The following is a 21009-nucleotide window of genomic DNA, read 5'->3' on the forward strand; positions in this document are numbered from 1 at the left end:
CGGAATAACTGGGCAAGTAACAAAAAGAAACACCAAACGACAAGACTGAAAACTGGTTAACAACAAAAGGTACGGGTGAATCGTACAGGAAACAAAACACACTGGCAAAGAAAAGAAGGAAAACAGGAGATTAAATAGCGGAGAAATCAGGAAGAAAACAACAAACAGCTGCGATATAGCGCAAGCGGCCACACTGATTGCAGAGTGCGATCAGCTGAGAGCGACCACCACGTGCAGAAAGAAAAAGTCAAGTCAAGTCAAGTCACCTTTATTTATATAGCGCTTTTTACAATGTAGATTGTGTCAAAACAGCTTTACATTGATAACTGGTACATTATTTGGCTGCACAGCAGCTCTTAAAAGAATAGTGTCAATGCAGGCAGATCAAAGCACTGTTGAATATCAAATGTCAAGTCAAATGTCAAGTGTCCCCAACTAAGCAAGCCAAAGGCAACAGCGGCAAGGAACCCAAACTCCATCAGGTGACATCAGGTGGCAAAAAAAACCTTGGGAGAAACCAGGCTTAGTCGGGGGGCCAGTTCTCCTCTGGCCAACAGTGCTTTGTTACGATTCAGGTAGCTATCATAAGTCCGACAGGATCGCAACATTCAAAGTATTTATTCCAGTTCCATCCAATTGAGGATCGTATTCATCACGGCGGTATGGACGGTTGTTGAGGAACTGTGTCGTGGCTGTCGTGTCGATGAGGCCCTCACAGTGGATGATCTAGTTGACTCAATCTCTGCTGATACTTCAGGGCTGCGTTGTGGTCGTGTCAAGGTGCAGGTCCTTGGTCTCACCTGGATACGGCCCGGATCCGGTTGACTACGGTGAACCTCGGGATAACCAGAAAGACTAATATTAGCGTAGATGCCATTCTTCTTCTGATGTAACGAGTACATCAGGCGTTATAGGAAGTGTTCCCGGTTCCGGCTGACCTAATTTATGCAGCCTAATAATCCTTTAACAGATTTGAAAATATAAATTGGTAATGTGTTATGTGTATGCCAGGTTAAAGAAATGCGTTTTTAGTCTAGATTTAAACTGACAGAGTGTGTCTGCTTCCCGAACAATGGACTATAATGAATTAGGAGCTCGCTCAGGTACTGGGGAGCTAAACCATTTAGTGCTTTGTAAGTCATTAGCAAGATTTTAAAATCTATACGATGTTTAACAGGAAGCCAATGCAGTGTTGACAGAACTGGGCTAATATGGTCATACTTCCTAGTTCTAGTAACAACTCTAGCTGCTGCATTTTGTACGAGCTGTAGTTTATTTATCAAGCGAGCAGAACAACCACCCAGTAGAGCGTTACAGTAATCTAGCCTTGAGGTCATGAACGCATGAACTAACTGTTCTGCATTTTTCATTGAGAGCATATGTCGTAGTTTAGATATATTTTTAAGATGGAAGAATGCGGTTTTACAGATGCTAGTAACATGGCCTTCAAATGAAAGATTGGTATCAAAGAGCACACCCAGGTTCCTAAGTGACGACGAAGACTTAACAGAGCAGCCATCAAGTGTTAGACAGTATTCTAGGTTATTACGTGAAGAAGTTTTTGGTCCAAAAATTAGAATCTCTGTTTTTTCTGAATTTAGTAGTAGGAAATTACTGGTCATCCAATTTTTTATATCAGCTATGCATTCTGTTAATTTTGTGAATTGGTAAGTTTCGTCAGGGCGCGAAGAAATATAGAGCTGAGTATCATCAGCGTAACAGTGAAAACTAACGACATGCTTCCTAATGATATCTCCCAAGGGTAGCATGTACAGAGTGAACAGCAACGGTCCTAGTACTGAGCCTTGCAGTACTCCATATTGAACTTGTGATCGATATGACATCTCTTCGTTTACTACTACAAACTGATAACGGTCAGATAAGTATGATTTGAACCATGACAATGCAATTCCACTAATGCCAACATAATTTTCGAGTCTATTTAAAAGAATATTGTGATCAATAGTGTCAAATGCAGCACTAAGATCCAGTAACACTAATAGAGAGATACAACCACGATCTGATGATAAGAGCAAATCATTAGTAACTCTAATGAGAGCAGTCTCAGTACTATGGTACGGTCTAAATCCTGACTGGAAATCCTCACAGATACTATTTCTTTCTAAAAAGGAACATAGTTGTGATGATACTACCTTTTCTAGTATTTTTGACAGAAAAGTGAGATTTGAGATCGGCCTGTAATTGACTAATTCTCTAGGATCAAGTTGTGGTTTTTAATAAGAGGTTTAATAATAGCCAGCTTAAAAGTTTTTGGTACGTGTCCTAGTGATAAAGATGAATTGACGATATTAAGAAGAGGATCTATAACCTCTGGAAGCATTTCTTTCAATAGCTTAGTCGGTATAGGGTCTAACATACATGTTGTTGATTTTGATGATTTAACAAGTTTAGACAATTCTTCCTCTCCTAAAGCAGTAAATGAATTGAATTTTTCCTCAGGGACACTACAATGCACTATCTGACGCGATACTGTAATAGACGGTTGCATGGTTATAATTTTTTCTCTAATATTATCAATCTTGCAAGTAAAGAAGTTCGTAAAGTCATTACTGCTGTGCTCTTTGGAAACATCAGAAGTTGAAGCTTTATTTCTTGTTAATTTAGCCACTGTATCAAATAAATACCTAGGGTTGTGTTTATTTTCTTCTAAAAGTTCTGAAAAATAAGCAGATCTTTTAAGGCCTTTCTGTACTCAATCATTCTCTCTCTCCACGAAATGCGAAATACTTCTAGTTTTGTTTTCTTCCAGCTGCGCTCCATTTTTCTGGCTGCTAACTTTAGGGCCCGAGTGTGCTCATTGTACCATGGCATTGGATTAATTTCCTTAATCTTTTTTAAGCGCAAAGGAGCAACTGAGTCTAATGTGCTGGAAAAGACAGAGGCAATAGTTTCTGTTACAGCATCGAGGTCTTCTAAGCTTTCTGGTATGCTAAGGCGATGAAACTGATCAGGAAGATTATTTATAAAGTGATCTTTAGTGGTAGAAGTGATGGTTCTACCATATTTATGGCATGGAGGCAGTTTAGCCGCCTTGACTAAATGTAGTATACACAAGACTAGATAATGATCTGAGATGTCGTCACTCTGCTGCAGAATTTCAACAGCATCAATATCGAATCCATGTGACAATATTAGATATAAAGTATGATTACGACAATGAGTGGGTCCTGACACATGTTGTCTAACACCAATAGAGTTTAGAATATCTGCAAATGCCAATCCTAACGCGTCTTTTTTATTATCTACATGGATATTAAAATCACCAACAACAAGGACTTTATCTGCAGCCAATACTAACTCCGACAGAAAATCAGCAAATTCTTTGATAAAGTCTGTATTGTGTCCTGGTGGCCTGTATACAGTAGCCAGCACAAATGTCAACCTACATAATGTTACGTAGAGTACCATCACTTCAAAGGAATTATATTTGAAAGACTTTTGACTAATACTGTAAATATTACTATAGATTACAGCTCCCCCTTTGCCTTTCTGACGGGCATTGTGTCGATAATCACAACCTTGAGGACTAGACTCATTTAAAGTAATGTAATCGTCCGGTTTTAGCAAAGTTTCTGTCAAACACAGCACATCTAGATTATTATCTTTGATAATATCATTAACAATAAGTGATTTTGAAGAAAGGGATCTAATATTTAACAACCCGAGTTTTATCATTTGTTTAGCATTATTATCTCTATTTTTTATTTGTTGAACATCAATTAAATTTTTACCATTAAATGGGTTTGGAAGTTTTTTGTTTTTACTAATTCGGGGTACAGACACAGTCTCTATTTGAAAATATCTAGGTGTAAGAGTTTCTATGTGTTGGGAGTTATCTGAAGTTTCTGACTTCTGTAACGTGAGGCAGCTAGCAGACGGTCGGTTTAGCCAGTCTGTCTGCTTCCTGACTTGGGCCCCAGTTTGTCATGTTTCAGTTCTAAGACTATGTGCCATATTACTAGAGAGAAGAGCAGCACCATCCCGGGAGGGATGAATACCATCTAGGGCTGGGCGATATGGCTGAAAACTGTATCACGATATCAGTGTTTCATATCGGTCGATATCGATAATTATTGATATTTTTTATGACCCATTTTAAAATAAGGACCAGGAGAAAAATATATTACATTTAAACATTTTTATTTTAAACTTATCCTTCCTCTGATCATAATCCCCTCAGTTGTTAAGACAGAAATGTCAACAAACATGGAAAACTCAAATAATTAAAATGTTGCAGCTACAGATGTTGTTGGTTATATACGGCTGTGCTCCAAAGGGTGAGCGCGGCTAAGGTGGTACATCAAGTTCGTGGTATTACCAGTCTTGGCGGGGACGACGGTCTTGCATAATTTGGAGACGACATTGGTCTGACTATGGTCAGACTTATAATATCCAAAAAACTGCCATACTAACGAGCTGACTTTTCCTCTTTTATTTACAATTACCTCGCTCGCTGCGGCACTCATTTTCTGCTTATCAGTCGCCGGTTACTGAAGAGGAATCCAGCAGACCAGCACGAGACAACGATATGGCGCAACCAAATATGATACTGTTACATGATTAGCTGTTGCTAGGTTACCAGAGAGCGAGTGCCTTTGTTAATGCAACCAAACTTGCTTCGCAACCTCTGTTTTCTTCCGACGAAGAATAAAAAATATCGAAGGTTTTATCGAACACATTTTTTTATTGATATCGATCACGTGTCTATCGCGATACATATCGTTATCGTTTTATCGCCCAGCCCTAATACCATCTCTTTTCAACAGGTCAGTTCTGCCCCAAAAGCTTTTCCAATTGTCTATGAAACCTATATTATTTTGCGGACACCACTTAGACAGCCAGCCATTGAGTGATGATAATCTGCTAACTATCTCATCACTCCGACGAACAGGAAGGGGGCCAGAGCAAATTACTTCTCCTGACATTGTACCTGCGAGTTCACACACCTCTTTAATGTTAATTTTAGTGATCTCCGACTGGCAAAGTCGAACATCATTAGTGCCGACGTGAATAATAATCTTAGAGTATTTACGATTAGTATTAGCCAGCACTTTTAAATTTGCTTTGATGTCAGGTGCTCTGGCTCCCGGCAAACATGTGACTATGGTGGCTGGTGTCTCTATTTTCACGTTCCGTGTAATAGAATCGCCAATAACTAGGGCACTTTCAACAGGATTCTCAGTGGGTGTATCACTGAGTGGGGAGAACCTGTTTGATGTTCTTATTGGAACGGAAGAGTGGTGTTTTCCGCGGCTAGGCCGCCTCACCGTTACCCAAGTGCCCTGCTGCGCGGGCTCTACAGCCGGAACCGAACAATGTACAGAGTTCACTAAGCTAGTAGCATCCAAAACAGTATCTGAAGCCCTTGCATTCTTACTATCCTCGATTAAAGTTTGGATGCGTGTCTCTAATTCTGAGATTCTCTCTGTCAGCCTGACTATTTCCCTACATTTATGACATGTAAATCCCTCGTCGCTGACAGAGAGAGCTATGGTGAACATGTGGCAAATGGAACAGGTAGCAATGCTGGGAGAGGATGACATGACTCACCGTGTTTGTAGACTGATCCGACTTAACACAGCTGTTTGAAGAACGCGTAAAACAAAAACAAAAACGCAAGAGAAAAGGGACAGATCAAACCCGAGTCCTGACATATATTTGAATATTTGTTTTTAATGAAATTGCTTTTTGTTTTTCATTCAGGGAATTAGTAATTTGATTAATTTCTGTTCAGTAAAAATGTTCAGACTATATGAGTCATTTCAAAGGAAATATATATTTTATTTTTTTCAACAAAGCATCCAACTTGGTGAGAACATTTTGCTTTTTACTGCAAAGAAATTATACATTGTAATGTGCAATGAAATTACTACACCATATCCTCTTGCCATGAAACACTCCCTGCAGGTGACACAAAGTATTAGCAAAGTTTGTCTCGTTGTTTCTTGGCTTCCACTGAGCTGTTTCTTGCTCTTCCCATTGATGACTTTAGTGCTCCCTCTCTCCTCCGTGCTCCGTCAATAAGCTGATGGTTGGCATCTTCATAATCCACATAGGTGGGTGGCACATAAGCATCAGATCTTTGACTGTGTAAAAAGTTGTGCAGACAAAGACATGCAAAGAGAATGGTAACAACTTTGTCTGGATACAGGCAAATTGTTGTTCTTAAAACTCTTAAAACCGATTTGCCAAAATTCCAAATGAACCAATGAACACGTAGGGCATCATGATATCAGTGTTGGGCAGGGAATCATCAAGGGGGACATGGAGTTGGCCAGTGTCCATAGCGACTTTCAGGTCCGACTGGGCAAACACACCAGCATCAGACACTCTGCCCTGGGTTCCTGCACTTGCATACACAAACCTGTAGTTAGCGTCAACTGCTGCCATAAATATGATGGAAAACCTTGACTTGTAGTGGTAAAACATGCTTCCAGTCTTGGCAGGGGGTTGAATGAAGATGTGTTTGCCGTCCACAGCCCATAAGTGTGGAAAGTTCCACTTGTCAGCAAAATCTTTGGCAATGGCCTTCCACTCGGACTCAGTTGTTGGTGTCTGTGAGATGTAGAGGTGATCTACCATATGAAGTTAAATAATCACTATTTTTATTCAATCATTAGGATTGCAATACAGCTCAAAATTGTTTCATGTTCGTTTCTGACTTGACTAAATGTTTTCCTTTCTCAACCACCATAAAATGGAGGACAAAACTACAAATGACCAAATTACCAATGCGTATTAACAATTATGTCAAATCTTAAGGCAGAGTAAATACAACATCACGGATTCAGACAATCACATAATATGTGTGGAATGTCTTTGTTCCGATGACTAATAGACACTTTTGGTAACACTTTACAAAAACATTTTATTTATTAACATTTGTTAAGGACAACAGTTAACATGGGGAAAAAAATAGAAATAACAATACTTCTACAGAAGAAATGTTAGTTTGTTAATTTCCATATTTACTAATACATTATTAAAATTAAAAGTTGTATTTGTTAACATTACTTAAAGGCATAGTTCTTTCTTAAGTGGGTGTCCTTCTTTGTGATGTGTGGAGCCACCTTCTCCAAGAGGAAATTGAAGTCCTCCACAGAAATTCTTAGTAGGTCCCGAAAGCCCTTCATATCATCCACCTGCATTAATACATAACAATAACTAGACCAGAAATGGCACAGTGACATTACAAGCTGACACAATAATCAATTAAATAGTGTTCAAAACATGAAACAGGGTGTGCAGACATACAAGTCATACGGCTAGGCAGTATATCAGATTGAAGCTTAATATAGCATATTATATGAGCCACTTGACTGTAACACTACTTGGTAGAAAACGACGGCTTACTTCCAGTTCGCGTTGCAAAATGGATAAACCATATTGCCCACGTCTTCCGAGGCACCTGCGCGTCCAAATACGCCTACGTCTCTTTTTTTTTTTTTTGACGTTTCTGCACACAGAATTGCACATATCACCAAGGCAGCGCATTTCTCCTGGGAAAGCATGTTTCTTCATTTGAAACAGCAACAAACTTCCGGGTTCGGGGGGTCCTACGTGTTGATTTCACACGTATAGTGTGAGCAGTCACATCGCAGCTCGACGATCGGACCGTATAGTGCGAGCACATAAACCGTGAGCTTTGGCATTCCGTCGCATGCGATTTACTCGTGCAGTGTGAGTTGATACCTTGCTGAAATCGCACAGTAATCGCACAGTGTATGCCCAGCTTTAGAGAGCATATCCTTAGTCATTGGTCCAATTTGAGTGCTGGAGTGGCAGTACTTTTTTCCCCTATTGTTAAATTGAAAGTGAAAATTTTGTCAAAAAATGAAGTTGATCCAGGAAACCTGCTGATTGTTAAGGCAGAAATTAGTAATCTTATTTTTCTTTTTGTAAATATTTATGTTCCAAATATAGGTGCAGAGAGAATTCGTTTGTTCACTAAATTAGAAGATTTTTTGAAGACAACAACCTGAAGGAGATCTCATTATCTTGGGGGGAGATTTTAACTGTACTTTGGATTGTACACAGGATAGGAAGAGTGAGGAACCTCATGCACAGAGTGCTTTGTGCTTAACCAATGTGATTAAAAATCTAAACCTATCTGATGTATGGAGAGAACACAATCTCCTTTCATGTCAGTATACATGGGTGAAGATTAGTAATGAGAAGGTTTCTGCTGCACGCTTGGATAGACTCTATGCGTCATGTAATATGAGGAATAGAGTTCTAAATTAAACTATTTTTCCCACTTCAATGTCTGATCATAAATTCGTCACTATAGAGTGTACTTTATTAAAAAGAATGCATAAAAGTCATTATTGGCATTTTAATGCAAAATTATTAAAAGATAAATATTTTTGTGAGAATTAAGTTTTTTTGGGAGTTTTGGAAGAGTGAGTAGAATTTCTATGAAAATTGCATTCAATGGTGGGAAATAGGGAAAGTACAAATAAGGAACTTTTGTCAACAATATTTATCACATTCTCCGTTTTGTATAAAAAAGTCATTAGAAATGTCTTAAAAAATAAAATAATTGGTGTTAAGCAAAGTATGATTGCAAATGACTCAAAGTATGATTGTAAATCTTAAAGGTCTGTGGACTGAAAAGACTAACCTGCTGAGCTCAATTTTAAATGAAAGAGTGAAAGGAGCTCTTGTGAGCAGTCGGTTTTTAACAGTAAGAGATATGGATGCTCCTACTTCTTTCTTTTTTTTTCAACCTTGACCGTAAAAAAGGACAAGAAAAATTGATGTACTGTTTAAAAGACTCTAATGGTCGAGACACTTCTGATCAAAGAGATGTGTAAAATTGCTGTGGATTCCCAGATAGCAAGGTGACATTGATTCAATGTTGAAATTCCATCAGAATCATCATTTTGGTTGAGATTGAAAATTCAATGCTAAATAATATTGAATCAATGTTGAAATTTCAATGCTTTTCAGTGTTGAAAAAGACAACATTGAATCAATGTTGATATTTCAATGCTTTTCCGTGTTGAAAAGTACAAACATTGAATCAATGTTGATTTTTGGTCAGATTAATTTCCCCATGTCAATCCATCTGTCCCCTCATTAAACACTTTATTCACATTAGCATTCATGCTCCCCATGACCCTTCCTTCTAGTCTAGTCCCACAAAAAATAAATAAATAAATAAATAAATAAATAAAAATCCTGCCAACTAAAGTATAGATAAACTCCAACCAGTTGGAAGTCAGTGAGATGAAAAAGCTTGACATTATTATTATAATAACGTTACACTCTTTCAACTTAAACACTGGCTGTGTCCGAAATCGCCCCCTATACCCTTAAATAGGGCACTATTTGAGGGGACAGCCATTTGTAGTGGTGTCCGAAACCATAGTGGACGATGTTGAGTGCACTCATTCAATCCCACAATGCACTGCAATAACGAGCGTACAACCGATGCACGCTCAATGGCTAGAGAATACCCATAATGCACTGTCAGAGTCGCGTGCTGAATGAATTCCCGCATCTCGCCAGGAGATGGCGCCCGCAGCTGAATCAATCATCCATTTATTTTCCAAACCGCGCTGGTCCAGTATAATATCATCCAGGTATAATTTCCTTTTTAATTGATCATTAAATCATTTAATTAACATTGTACATGCTAGTTTTCATGGCAGAGTTTAACATAAATATTCATTACTACTGGAGCTGCCAGTTTGCTACATTTCAAATGATTATTAAATAGCAAGCACAAACTATGCGAGATCGGCAGCCCTTCCGGTGCACTCAGTGTCCGAATTCACTCACTCGTTTCATTCACTCCTTCAAGTGGACTATATTAGTGGAGTAATGTAGGGAATAGTGAATGAGGGTATAGGGGGCGATTTCGAACACAGCAACTAAATTCACAACTACTTAAAACCATAGACAGTATAATAAAAACTAGACGCCCTATTGGCCTCTTTGGACTGTTGCTGCGATACGTCAACAAGTCCGCCATATTGTGCGGGGCAAGACTGCGCTGTTAACAAATGCAAGTAAACGGGCGAGCTGCGGTTTTTCTGGATAAAAACAAAAATAACGTTTACATTTATCAACCGATTTCAGTGGTTTATAATGTACGTGGTGTTCAAAAAGTTCTAGTTACTTAAAATCTCTATAGTTAGACATATAAAATATTTATTTTAATAAGAAATAGTAAAAGCTCAGGCTTGTCATGTATTTGGCTGCTTTATTCTTGCATAAGAATTGTGAAAACGCCCATACTGAGATATAATTTAATTTTCACATTAAATGAAATAAAGTTTTCTTATTGTGGAAAAGGCATTTTCTGTCTTTAACCCAATTTTAGCTTTTCTTGAGCTTAGAATTGACTACCATTGAGAAAATGAAACAAATCATCAAATACAAACCACACAGGCTGCTTTCTGTATTTTTATAGCACTAAAATGATACAGGTATTTGCAGATAGATATTCCAAAACACACAATAATAAAGATAACTGATGGATCCTTTATGGTAATGATATGGTACAACTACAGTGCAATGCAAATAGTAAATATAAGAAAGTGAGAATAGTAAATAGTTTGTTATACACTATATATAAGAAATAGTTTATGTAGTACATAATATAATAATATAGTCAATAATAAAGTATATATTGTCAATAAACAAACAATATACAGCAAATAAAATAGTAACGAATAGTTATATAATAGTATAAGTACAATAATATATTGATAATAGCATATAGTATAATAATACTATAATAATAGCAATAGAATATGTAGTATCATTTACAGAATATAGACAATAACAACAGCATAACTAGATTGATAATCTCAAGTGGTATAATATAATAGTATTGGTATAATAATAATAATCGCAAATACAATGTAATATCAATTGCAGAATAATATAGACAATTATAAAAATAGTAAATTAAATAGTGACTACAATAATAATATAGTATTGGTATAATAATAACAACAACAGGCTATATATTTTCCATCAATCTCTTGGAAATGGTGAAAACAGTGCACTGACCAGCTCTCCTCAGCTTTCCTTGAGGCTTGTGTAACCCTGGTTGCAACGGGCTAAAAAGGAAATAAAAATATAAACAAATCACCATTTAATGGCAAACTATTAAATAATCTAAGAAGACAAACCTACTCTTTGTAGATGAGTCGGGAAACTTCCTTTCTTATAGCTACTTCCCACTATCTCCTCGACTCTTTGTCTTTGTGAAACCTTCAATGTGTGAGAAACTAGCCAACTAACTAACATTACAGTAAGATTCACAAAATATCAGTCACCTAGCCGAAACGAGTACTTGTCATAAAAGTCGGTTTTAAGAAAATAAAGATGCATATTTAAACTTAAGGATATTTAGTTTATAAAATAAGATATAATAAAAGCTAAAACTATATTAGAAATCATGTAAACTCATGTCTCAACTTTCACAGCTAACTAGCGACATCGCTGACTGACTCCGGTGGCCAACTACTATCAATATAATTATGAATTATGAATTATGACCCTGTGAAAGGTCATTCCCCTAGACCTGTTTTCAATTGTGCAGCGATTTGTACAGCCCCAAGCAGCACACGAAGCAGGCATTTTTCTCATTTCCAGTTATGCGCATTATGGGAACGTTGCCCCGCACAATATGGCGGCGCCGTTGACGTACGGTCCAGCGGCCAATAGGGCGTCTAGTGTTTATTATAATGTCTATGCTTAAAACATTTCACCTGCAGTTCAAGGATCCCGCGTCAGACGTTCTTCTTTCTGCTCGAATCGATTTTCTCGGACTGAAAGGTAGGTTGAACTTGGAAATTCGTTTTACTTTATATATTGGATAATGCAGCGTTTGAATGTGTGTTTTACAGTTAATTAACGTCGTTTGTGAACATGAATACTAACAGAATCGTAATTAATTGAATTTAAAATGAATTCCTCCTTTACTGTGCATGCAGCAGCAGCGCGAGATATTTGAAATGCCGTGGACGGAAAGTGCGCGTGGTGCGGGAGAAAACGCCCGAGGCTGTGGGGATTCCTGCATTATAATATTGAGTTAAGTTTTTAAATTAATATTTGTCTGTTCTTTTATTTGTCTTTGACATGTTAGCTCTGATTTCATGTATATGTTTTCCCAAAATGATGATCCAAATCTGTAAGTAAAGACATTGTGAGCTAGTGTTACATTTGCCTAACGTGGTGTTTTGCTTCGTCCGGGAAAAAATGTTAGGATTTTTTTTTTTTTTTTTTAGTATAAATCATTATCATGATTTTAGTAGAAATATTAGATTATAATAGTAGTATTTGCACAACTAATTAATTGACCTAGTAAACAACTTTCGACCACTAATAAGTGCTGTAAAATGTTTCTCCCCTTAGGACCTAAAGCTGATGTTTGATGACACTTTTGAAATGCTGTAGCGAATCTGTACAGGTATTTAATTAATTTATGGGTGAAATATATGAATATAATAAATCCTAAAGCTTTATGATTAATTATAATACATATACCGACCCGAGAGGGAATTATACATATATTGTGAATTAATTACAACAAATTATAATCAATCACATATATGATTAGTTCTGGTTTGATAATAATTTAGAGAAACTAGTTTGTCCAGCAAACCGTTAGCTCTTCATAGCCGATTATAAAAGGAAGGTTTTTCTCTGGCCACGAGAAAGACTTCCTATTCTAGCATCAATGCGTAAAGCAAGGATACTGGATCGAAACGTTAAAGTGACCTGGGTTTGTTGCATGAGCAAAAAAAACAAAAAAAACAATCGAGCATGAATATAATGTATTTAATATATGAAACTACGGATACAGAGACTATACTACTAAACATACACAAACAATACACATATATAGAAAGCGAAAGTAAAGTCAAGAAAACAGAGGTGATCAAAGGAATGGCAACTTACTAACAGTTAAAACCTTTGAGAGCCAGCAAGGAAACTCAGCTTACACATCGAGCTTAAAACGCTTTGGAGAGAATGGTTCTATACTTGCATAGGTTCAGGTGCTGTGGTCGTTTCGTGTTTCTGCAGGAGTTTCGGTGCGTGCGGCTTAAGCGATTGGTCCTTTTCCGAGAAGGTGTTCTTCGGCGGGATTTTCAAACAAGGGTTTAACTTAAGAGTAAGATAACCGGAAAATAAAGAAAAAGAGTCCGTCTCCTAGACGATGAAGAGTGAAGACTTCGGGCGACGGATGAAGAGGGTTTGACAAAGAAACTTGTTGCCAAAAGATGGTCGTCCCGAAGAGAGGGGGCGCGTGATGGAAGCGCGGTCGCTGAGACGTCCGGGAGAGACGGGTGTTAAATGGCGAGAGACAATCGAGAGACAAATGAGAGACGCGTGTCATTGTGTTTTAAGGACAACAGGCCAGAACGCCTCCTGGGGTACATCAGCCAATGATGAGGGTGCGTTTCTTTGTCTCCATTTATGACCTAATTTGCATGGTTTATGAAGTGTCAGATCTGAGTACATTTTCTTCAAAGTACCATTAAAAATAAAAGAATGCATTTTACAGTCATGTGACATACATTTTCAATTAGAGTATAACGAAAGCTTTACAATGAGACTAAACTTGTCATAAGAGAAGCATATAAAAGAAGTTATAGTTTACAGTCAAATGTAACCGTTGGAAATGACACTAGTATCACTACAATCCTAGCTAAGCTTATACAGTGGGAATAACTATATGCAATTTGACAATACAACGGCGGCTACATTTATATATAATTATATATCTTACACATACAGTCTTCAATGCATGTTTGTGTGTCTGTGTGGTGTCTGTTGGAATGTGATCTGGCACTTAGTCCACATGAGGGGCCCTTTGATGTCTCAAGAGCTAGGAAATGGGGTTCTCTGTTTAACCTCAGAGGGTCCATGAAAGTGCCAAAATGCTCGTCTTTGTCAGACCAGCCGGGGCCGATGTGAGATTTACAAACACAGTTCAGCAGGCTAAAAGCATTCTGAAATTTCCAAAGTTGATTGACTACGCCGGATCTATCCAGATGCTACAATGCATTGTAAGTAATTTCTATAAAAAAAACCTGATATAGTTGTTAATGAATTACTAATGTTGGATATGAGTAAAATCCATGTTGTTTATTGACTTGCATGTTATCCTCTTTAACAAACCAGATCTTCATGAACCTTTATGCTACCCCAAATGCATGTGATTTATTTTTATTTTTTTCAGAAAAATCTTTTGTAATAATTGTGTTTCCCCTATCTGGCTGAAAACAGACTGAAAACATTCACCTGAGAAGAGTGTGTCCTGTAGGCCCTTTTTTCCTGAGAAAAAGTCCTGACGACCTCATGAAGGAGTACCTTGTGAGTTGAACGTCAGCATATTCTGATTTATTTTTCAGAAAAAGTATAAATTTATTTTGTAGTAATTCTAGCAAAAGGCAATCCAACTGGTTTGTTTTATGTACAGAACTTTAGGATACCCAGACAGATGATTGTGAGGGTGACACGATATCGACTAGGTAGAACAATTCTTCCGACAACTAAAGATAAATTCACAAATAAACTGCCTGATCTGTCTCAGCTGCTCATTGTACCCAAACACACAAATGATCTTGAGAAAATTACTAGCAGTATGTGCACCACTTTCACTAGTACATTAGATACTGTTGCACCGATGAGATTAAAAAAGGTTAGAGAGAAAAATACTGTACCATGGTACAACAGTATTACTCACGCTATCAAAAGAGAAACTCGTAATCTAGAACGCAAATGGAGATAAACTCGTTTAGAGGTCTTCAGAATCGCGTGGAAAGACAGCTCGTCCCGTTATAGAAAGACTCTAAAAGCAGCCAGTGCTGAGCATCTCCGCAAACTCATAGAAAATAACCAAAACAATCCAAGGTTCTTGTTTAGTACAGTGGCTAGATTAACAAATAAACAGACATCACCAGAACAAAACATTTCATTACAGTTTAGTAGCGATGACTTTATGAATATCTTTACTGAAAAAATCGAAAGCATCAGAAATACAATTGTAAATGTACAACCCTTGACAGAGTTTTATGATTCAGCCTCAATTATCGTCCCTCAAGAACAGTTGCAGTGCTTTACAACTATAGGACAGGAAGAGCTAAATAAACTTATCACAGCGTCTAAACCAACAACATGTTTATTAGATCCAATACCCACTAAACTACTGAAAGAATTGTTACCTGTAGCAGAAGAGCCTCTTCTCAATATTATTAACTCGTCTTTATCTCTAGGTCATGTTCCAAGACCGTTCAAGTTAGCAGTTATTAAGCCTCTCATTAAGAAACCACAATTAGATCCAAATGTATTGGCAAATTACAGACCCATTTCAAATCTTTCATTTATATCTAAAATACTATAAAAAATGGTGTCGGTCCAATTGTGCTCCTTCTTGCAAAAAAATGCTATCTATGAAAAATTTCAGTCAGGATTCAGGTCTCATCATAGCACAGAAACTGCGCTCGTTAAAATTACAAATGACTTACTTCTAGCTTCTGACCAAGGCTGTATCTCAATACTAGTGCTACTTGATCTCAGTGCTGCATTCGACACTATAGATCATAAAATACTCCTAGATCGACTACAGAATTACACTGGTATCCAGGGACAGGCATTACGGTGGTTTAGGTCGTATCTATCAGACCGTCACAATTTTGTTTATTTAAACGGGGAAAAATCTAAGATAACGATAGTAAATTATGGAGTGCCTCAAGGATCTGTGTTAGGCCCTCTGCTATTTTCAATATACATGCTGCCACTTGGTAATATTATAAGAAGACATGGAATTAGTTTCCACTGCTATGCCGATGATACTCAGTTATATATTTCAACACAACCAGATGAAAACTCTAAATTATCCAATCTGACAGAGTATGTTAAAGAAGTAAAACATCGGATGACTAGTAATTTTCTTCTATTAAATTCAGATAAGACTGAAGTATTACTTATTGGGCCAAAAACCTGTATACAGAATCTCTCAGACTACAATCTGCATTTAGAAGGATGTACTGTTACTCCATCCTCGACAGTTAAAGACCTGGGTGTTATATTAGACAGCAACTTGTCCTTTGAAAATCATATTTCATATGTTACAAAAACAGCCTTCTTCCACCTCAGAAACATTGCTAAGATACGGAATATGTTATCTGTTTCTGATGCAGAAAAGTTAGTTCATGCTTTCATGATGTCTAGACTAGATTACTGTAATGCATTACTAGCTGGTTGTCCTGCTTCCTCAATAAACAAGCTACAATTAGTACAAAATGCAGCTGCTAGAGTTCTTACCAGGTCAAGAAAATATGATCATATAACACCAGTTTTATCATCTCTACACTGGTTACCTATTAAGTTCCGTATCGATTATAAAGTACTGCTAATGACCTATAAGGCTCTAAATGGTTTAGCTCCTGTGTACTTAACCGATCTTCTATCGCCCTACAATCCTTCACGCTCTTTAAGATCACAAAACTCTGGACTTCTGGTTGTACCTAGGATAGCTAAGTCCTCTAAAGGAGGGAGAGCGTTTTCACATTTGGCTCCTAAACTCTGGAATAGCCTTCCTGATAATGTTCGGGGCTCAGACTCACTCACCCAGTTTAAATCTAGATTAAAGACACATCTCTTTAGCCAAGCGTTCACATAATGAATCTCATATCAGATCAATTGCACATGACTATCTTTGCTTAATGTTATGAACAGCAGCTATGCTAATTATTCTCCATTTGCTTTTCCGTTTTACCTCGGGACGGTGACTAGAGAGTACATCAGTTTCAGTTTGGATCCAGCCTCTTAAGTAGACCTCAGATGACTAAAACTTTGGAAGAGACGGCGCCAACTCCTGCGAGGACTTCAGAAGATGCAACATCTGGATCAACACGCACATTCGCAAATTTCTATATATCCTAATTATTGTTAACATGTAATTCATTTTTCCAGGAGCTCTTTGCTTCTACCTTCAATTAAATTGCTAACAGTGATTGTATATTAATTGCCTAAACTATTACATTATTAGCTAACTGCATTCTCCAAATTGTAATGTTGACATGCATTCTCTGTAAAGCTGCTTTGAAACGATATGTATTGTGAAAAGCGCTATACAAATAAATGTGAATTGAATTGAATTGAATTTTTTTTTTTTCTTTTCTTTTTTTTTTTTTTTACTACTTAACCCCATTCACAGACAAGGCTTAAACCTGGTCCCAGACTAAAATGCATGTCTGAGCTGTTTTAACTGAAAACATATCTTAAAATATGTCTTTGCCATTGTTTTGTCTCAAGATAAACACTTTTCTAAGGCATGTCTATAAAAGCTACTTAAATAATTGAACTAAGGTCTGGTCCTGGCTTAGCCTAAGCCCTGTCTGTGAAACCAGGTCTATTTGTTTGTCACCACGAAATGCCATTTTTACAGTCACTTGTTTTTCCTGAATGTGATGTTAATTCCAGTTCAAACAGTGTGTGGTTATAAATGAATACATTTGTATGTAAACTGAAGGAAGTTGTGAATTGTTCATTAAAACCATATTAACTGCAGCCCTTACATTATTTCTACTCATTTCAATCAGAGACAGACATTTAACTGCCTTAGAATCTTGCTGTACATAAAGCAAGATTGATTTGATATTGTTTCCATGTTAATTCAATGTTAAATAGGTGATTTAATTAAGGTTGAAAAAACATTGATTTTACAACCATGTTGATCTATTTTTCATCATTGAAATAACATTATTTAAGGGTGCAAACCTGATGAAAAATCAACTTAAATTTCAACATTGATTCAATGATAATTTGGTTAATGCATTAACACTGATTCAATGTTGATTCAAGGTTGGTCTGCTATCTGGGTTTTTACTCCAGTCTATACGCTTCTAAAAAAATCAGATGAGCAATGTAGGAACGAACTGCTTAATGACCTTCCGGTTTTAACCTCAAAGGACAAAACATTTTTAGAGACTGAACTTACCTATGAAGAAGTCACGGCTGCTGTTATGGGACTCTCTATAGGTCGTGCACCTGGAATAGATGGACTGTCTGCCGAATTCTATAAGGCTTTCTGGCCTGTTCTTGTACATGATTACTTTGAAGTTCTTCAAAAAAGTATTACTGAAAAAATCCTTCCTAAGAGCTTTCAGCGTGCAGTTTTAACACTGCTCCCGAAGAAGGGGGATTTAACACTCATGAAGAACTGGAGACCTGTGGCAGTTTTGTGCTCAGATTACAAAATCATTTCCAAATGTTTGGCAAACAGATTAAATAATGTACTGTGTGTAATCATACATAAAGATCAGTCTTACTGTATAAAAGATAGATCTATTGTAGATAATCTACATTTAATAAGAGATTTGTATGACTATGCTTTTGATAATAAGATTGAAATGGGGTTTTTATCATTAGATCAAGAGAAGGCTTTTGATCGGGTGGATCACATTTTTCTCTTTGATGCTCTGAAGGCCTTTGGGTATGGTGATAATTTTATTTCAATGATAAGGTTATTGTACACTGAAGCCACATGTATGATAAAAATGGCCGGTGGCCTAAGTATTCCTGTGAATGTTCAGAGGGGAATTAGACAGGGTTGTCCTGACCGGGCCAACATATAGTATAATTATTGAACCTTTGTTATGTAAACTAAGAAAAGAACTTACAGGTTTACAGATTAATTTTTTAAACTCAGCAATCTGTCAGATTATCTGCATATGCAGTTGACGTTACAGTTTTAAACAGAGGTGATGATGATGTTGATGTAGTAAAGCATGCTCAAGAGTGTTATGGAAAGGCATCGTCAGCCAAAGTTAACTGGTCCAAAAGCGATGCTGTGTGGTGTGGCCAAGTTGTTAAAAGTCCAACACTTCCTGGTGGTTTACAATGGGGAAGGGCAGGTTTTAAATATCTGGGAGTTTTTTTGGGGACAAATGAATACAGAAAGCAAAATTGGGAGGGCCTGTTGGAGAAAGTACGTGCGCAGTTGTCTCATTGGAAATGGTTGCTGCACCAGTTGTCCTACAGGGGAAGGGTGCTGAAATGTAATAACCTCGTAGCCTCTTCCCTTTGGCACAGAATGATGATCCTTGAACCTCCAGAACACCTTGCAAAACAAATTCAGAGATGTCTGGTGGATTTTTTCTGGTCGGGCAAGCATTGGTTAAAGGCACCAGTGCTGTATCTGCACAGACAGGAAGGAGGACAAGGCCTAGTGGATATCATATCTAGAGTAAAGACCTTCAGACTTCAAGTGGCTCAGAGACTCCTCTACGGGAAGGATGTGAGTTGGGCTGGGATAGCGTGTACTTTATTGAGGAAAGCAGGCAACATGGGATTAGATCGCTACCTGTTCCTGATGGAGATAAACAAGTTGGATCTTGCAGGACTAACATCATTTTATAGATCATTTTTAAAAACATGGACACTTTTCAGTTTTTCCAGAGAGTCAAATAATGCACAAAGCCATTGCTTTTTCACTCTGCACTGAATTTGGACATTTTTAAAGATGCATCACAAGTCTGTGGGCGGCAAAAATCACAAAAATAGGACACTTGATACCTGAAGGTGAATGGCTATCAGCTGAAATTTTTGCTGGAAAACTGGGCATAAGATCAATTTGTGTGGCAAAGAAAATTTTGACTCAGATAGCTGAGTTTTTGCCACAGAGTTATAGACTTTCCTTAGAAACCTATAATGGAGAGATGGACACATTTGATTTTCCAGAATTGGAAATTACAGCTGAGACTGAAAGCTGGGAAGAAACTGAGGGTGGTCTTCAGCAATACAGGGAAAAAATCACTGTACACATTGTGTGTCAAGATACTGCATCTTCATGCTCTCACAAATGTAAAGGAATCTAAATGGCAAGAGGTGTTTGGATTAGGTGCTTCCCCCAAGAGCAGCTGGAGGACCTTGTACAAACCTCCTATTGAAAAAAGAACTGGAGATCTTCAGTGGAGGTTAGTGCATGGTATAATAGCTGCTAACAGACACAGAGCACGTCTTGATCCGCAGGTGAGGGAGGGATGCCCTTTCTGTGGAATACAAGAACCTGTTTTTCATTTATTTTTAAATTGTGCTAGATTACAACTGTTGTTTCCGACAATGGATGGGTGGTGCCAGAACCTGGGAGTAGTTTTTTCACCTATGCGTTTTATATATGGGCCTGAATACAAAATAAGTAAAAAGGAGTCTCATGCTTTATTGAATTTTTTATTTGGACAAGTTATGTGAAGTTGATTCAATCCTCATGGGTTTAGTAAGATCACATTTAAAAATTGAATACATTTATTACAAATTAGTTAATGACTTTGAAACTTTTAAATATAAATGGGGTGTAAATCAATGTATTTGTGATGTTTACTGTAATGGAAATTTAAAATATTTATTTTAGGTTTTTGTTTTTTTTGTTTTTTCCCTTATGTGATAATGTGAAGGTCTGAAATGTGATACTTCCATAGCTGCTTCTATGGAAAAAAAACAACAACTTTTTAATTTTTGGTATTAAAGTGTTTTTAAAGTCAAAGTCTCTCTCTCTCTCTCTCTCTCTCTCTCTCTCTCTCTCTCTCTCTCATTTCCAGTGTGAGTGTTTGGAGTGGCATGAGTGTGGAGCGGCGTGAGTGTGGAGCGTATTTTTCTGAGTGAGTTTTTTTCTCCTTTTTTCTTTTGAATTATTGTTTTTTCTTTTTTTGATCGCTTTGTTTGTTTGATTTTGGGTCGCGTAGGGGTTTTCCCCTTGTGTGGCCATGTTGGACTCACGAGCTGGGTTTCTAAAGAATCTCATGCAGTGTTAAAGTGGTGTCCGCGTTGAGTGTTGAAGATTGTTGTATGGCAATGGGAGATGTTGTTGGGCACGACAGTATTTTGTCGGCGTTTAAAATGAATAGTGCTGTTGTGGTTTTTTTTAATTCGGTGGAAAAGGCAAATGAGTTAGTGGAGAAGGAAATTGTTGTAAATAATCTCTTCACACCTGTTCTTCCACTTTCAACACCCTCAAAA

At 37.4% G+C, this 21009-nt stretch overlaps 2 protein-coding genes across 5 annotated transcripts in view; both read right to left on the bottom strand.

The window, feature by feature from the left end:
* LOC127516285 (uncharacterized) overlaps positions 1-21009 on the bottom strand; it is a 212599-nt gene that overhangs the window by 131697 nt on the left and 59893 nt on the right. The gene's annotated exons all lie outside the window — the stretch shown is intronic.
* Positions 1100-21009, bottom strand: part of LOC127516275 (uncharacterized) — a 40798-nt gene continuing 20888 nt past the window's right edge. Inside the window, exon 2 of the mRNA XM_051900745.1 lies at positions 1100-2645. Coding sequence (XP_051756705.1) covers positions 2207-2645 — 439 coding nt within the window. The 3' untranslated portion in view covers positions 1100-2206. The remainder of the gene's footprint in view (positions 2646-21009) is intronic.

Source organism: Ctenopharyngodon idella, chromosome 7, assembly GCF_019924925.1.
Source record: "Ctenopharyngodon idella isolate HZGC_01 chromosome 7, HZGC01, whole genome shotgun sequence".
NCBI lineage: Eukaryota > Metazoa > Chordata > Actinopteri > Cypriniformes > Xenocyprididae > Ctenopharyngodon > Ctenopharyngodon idella.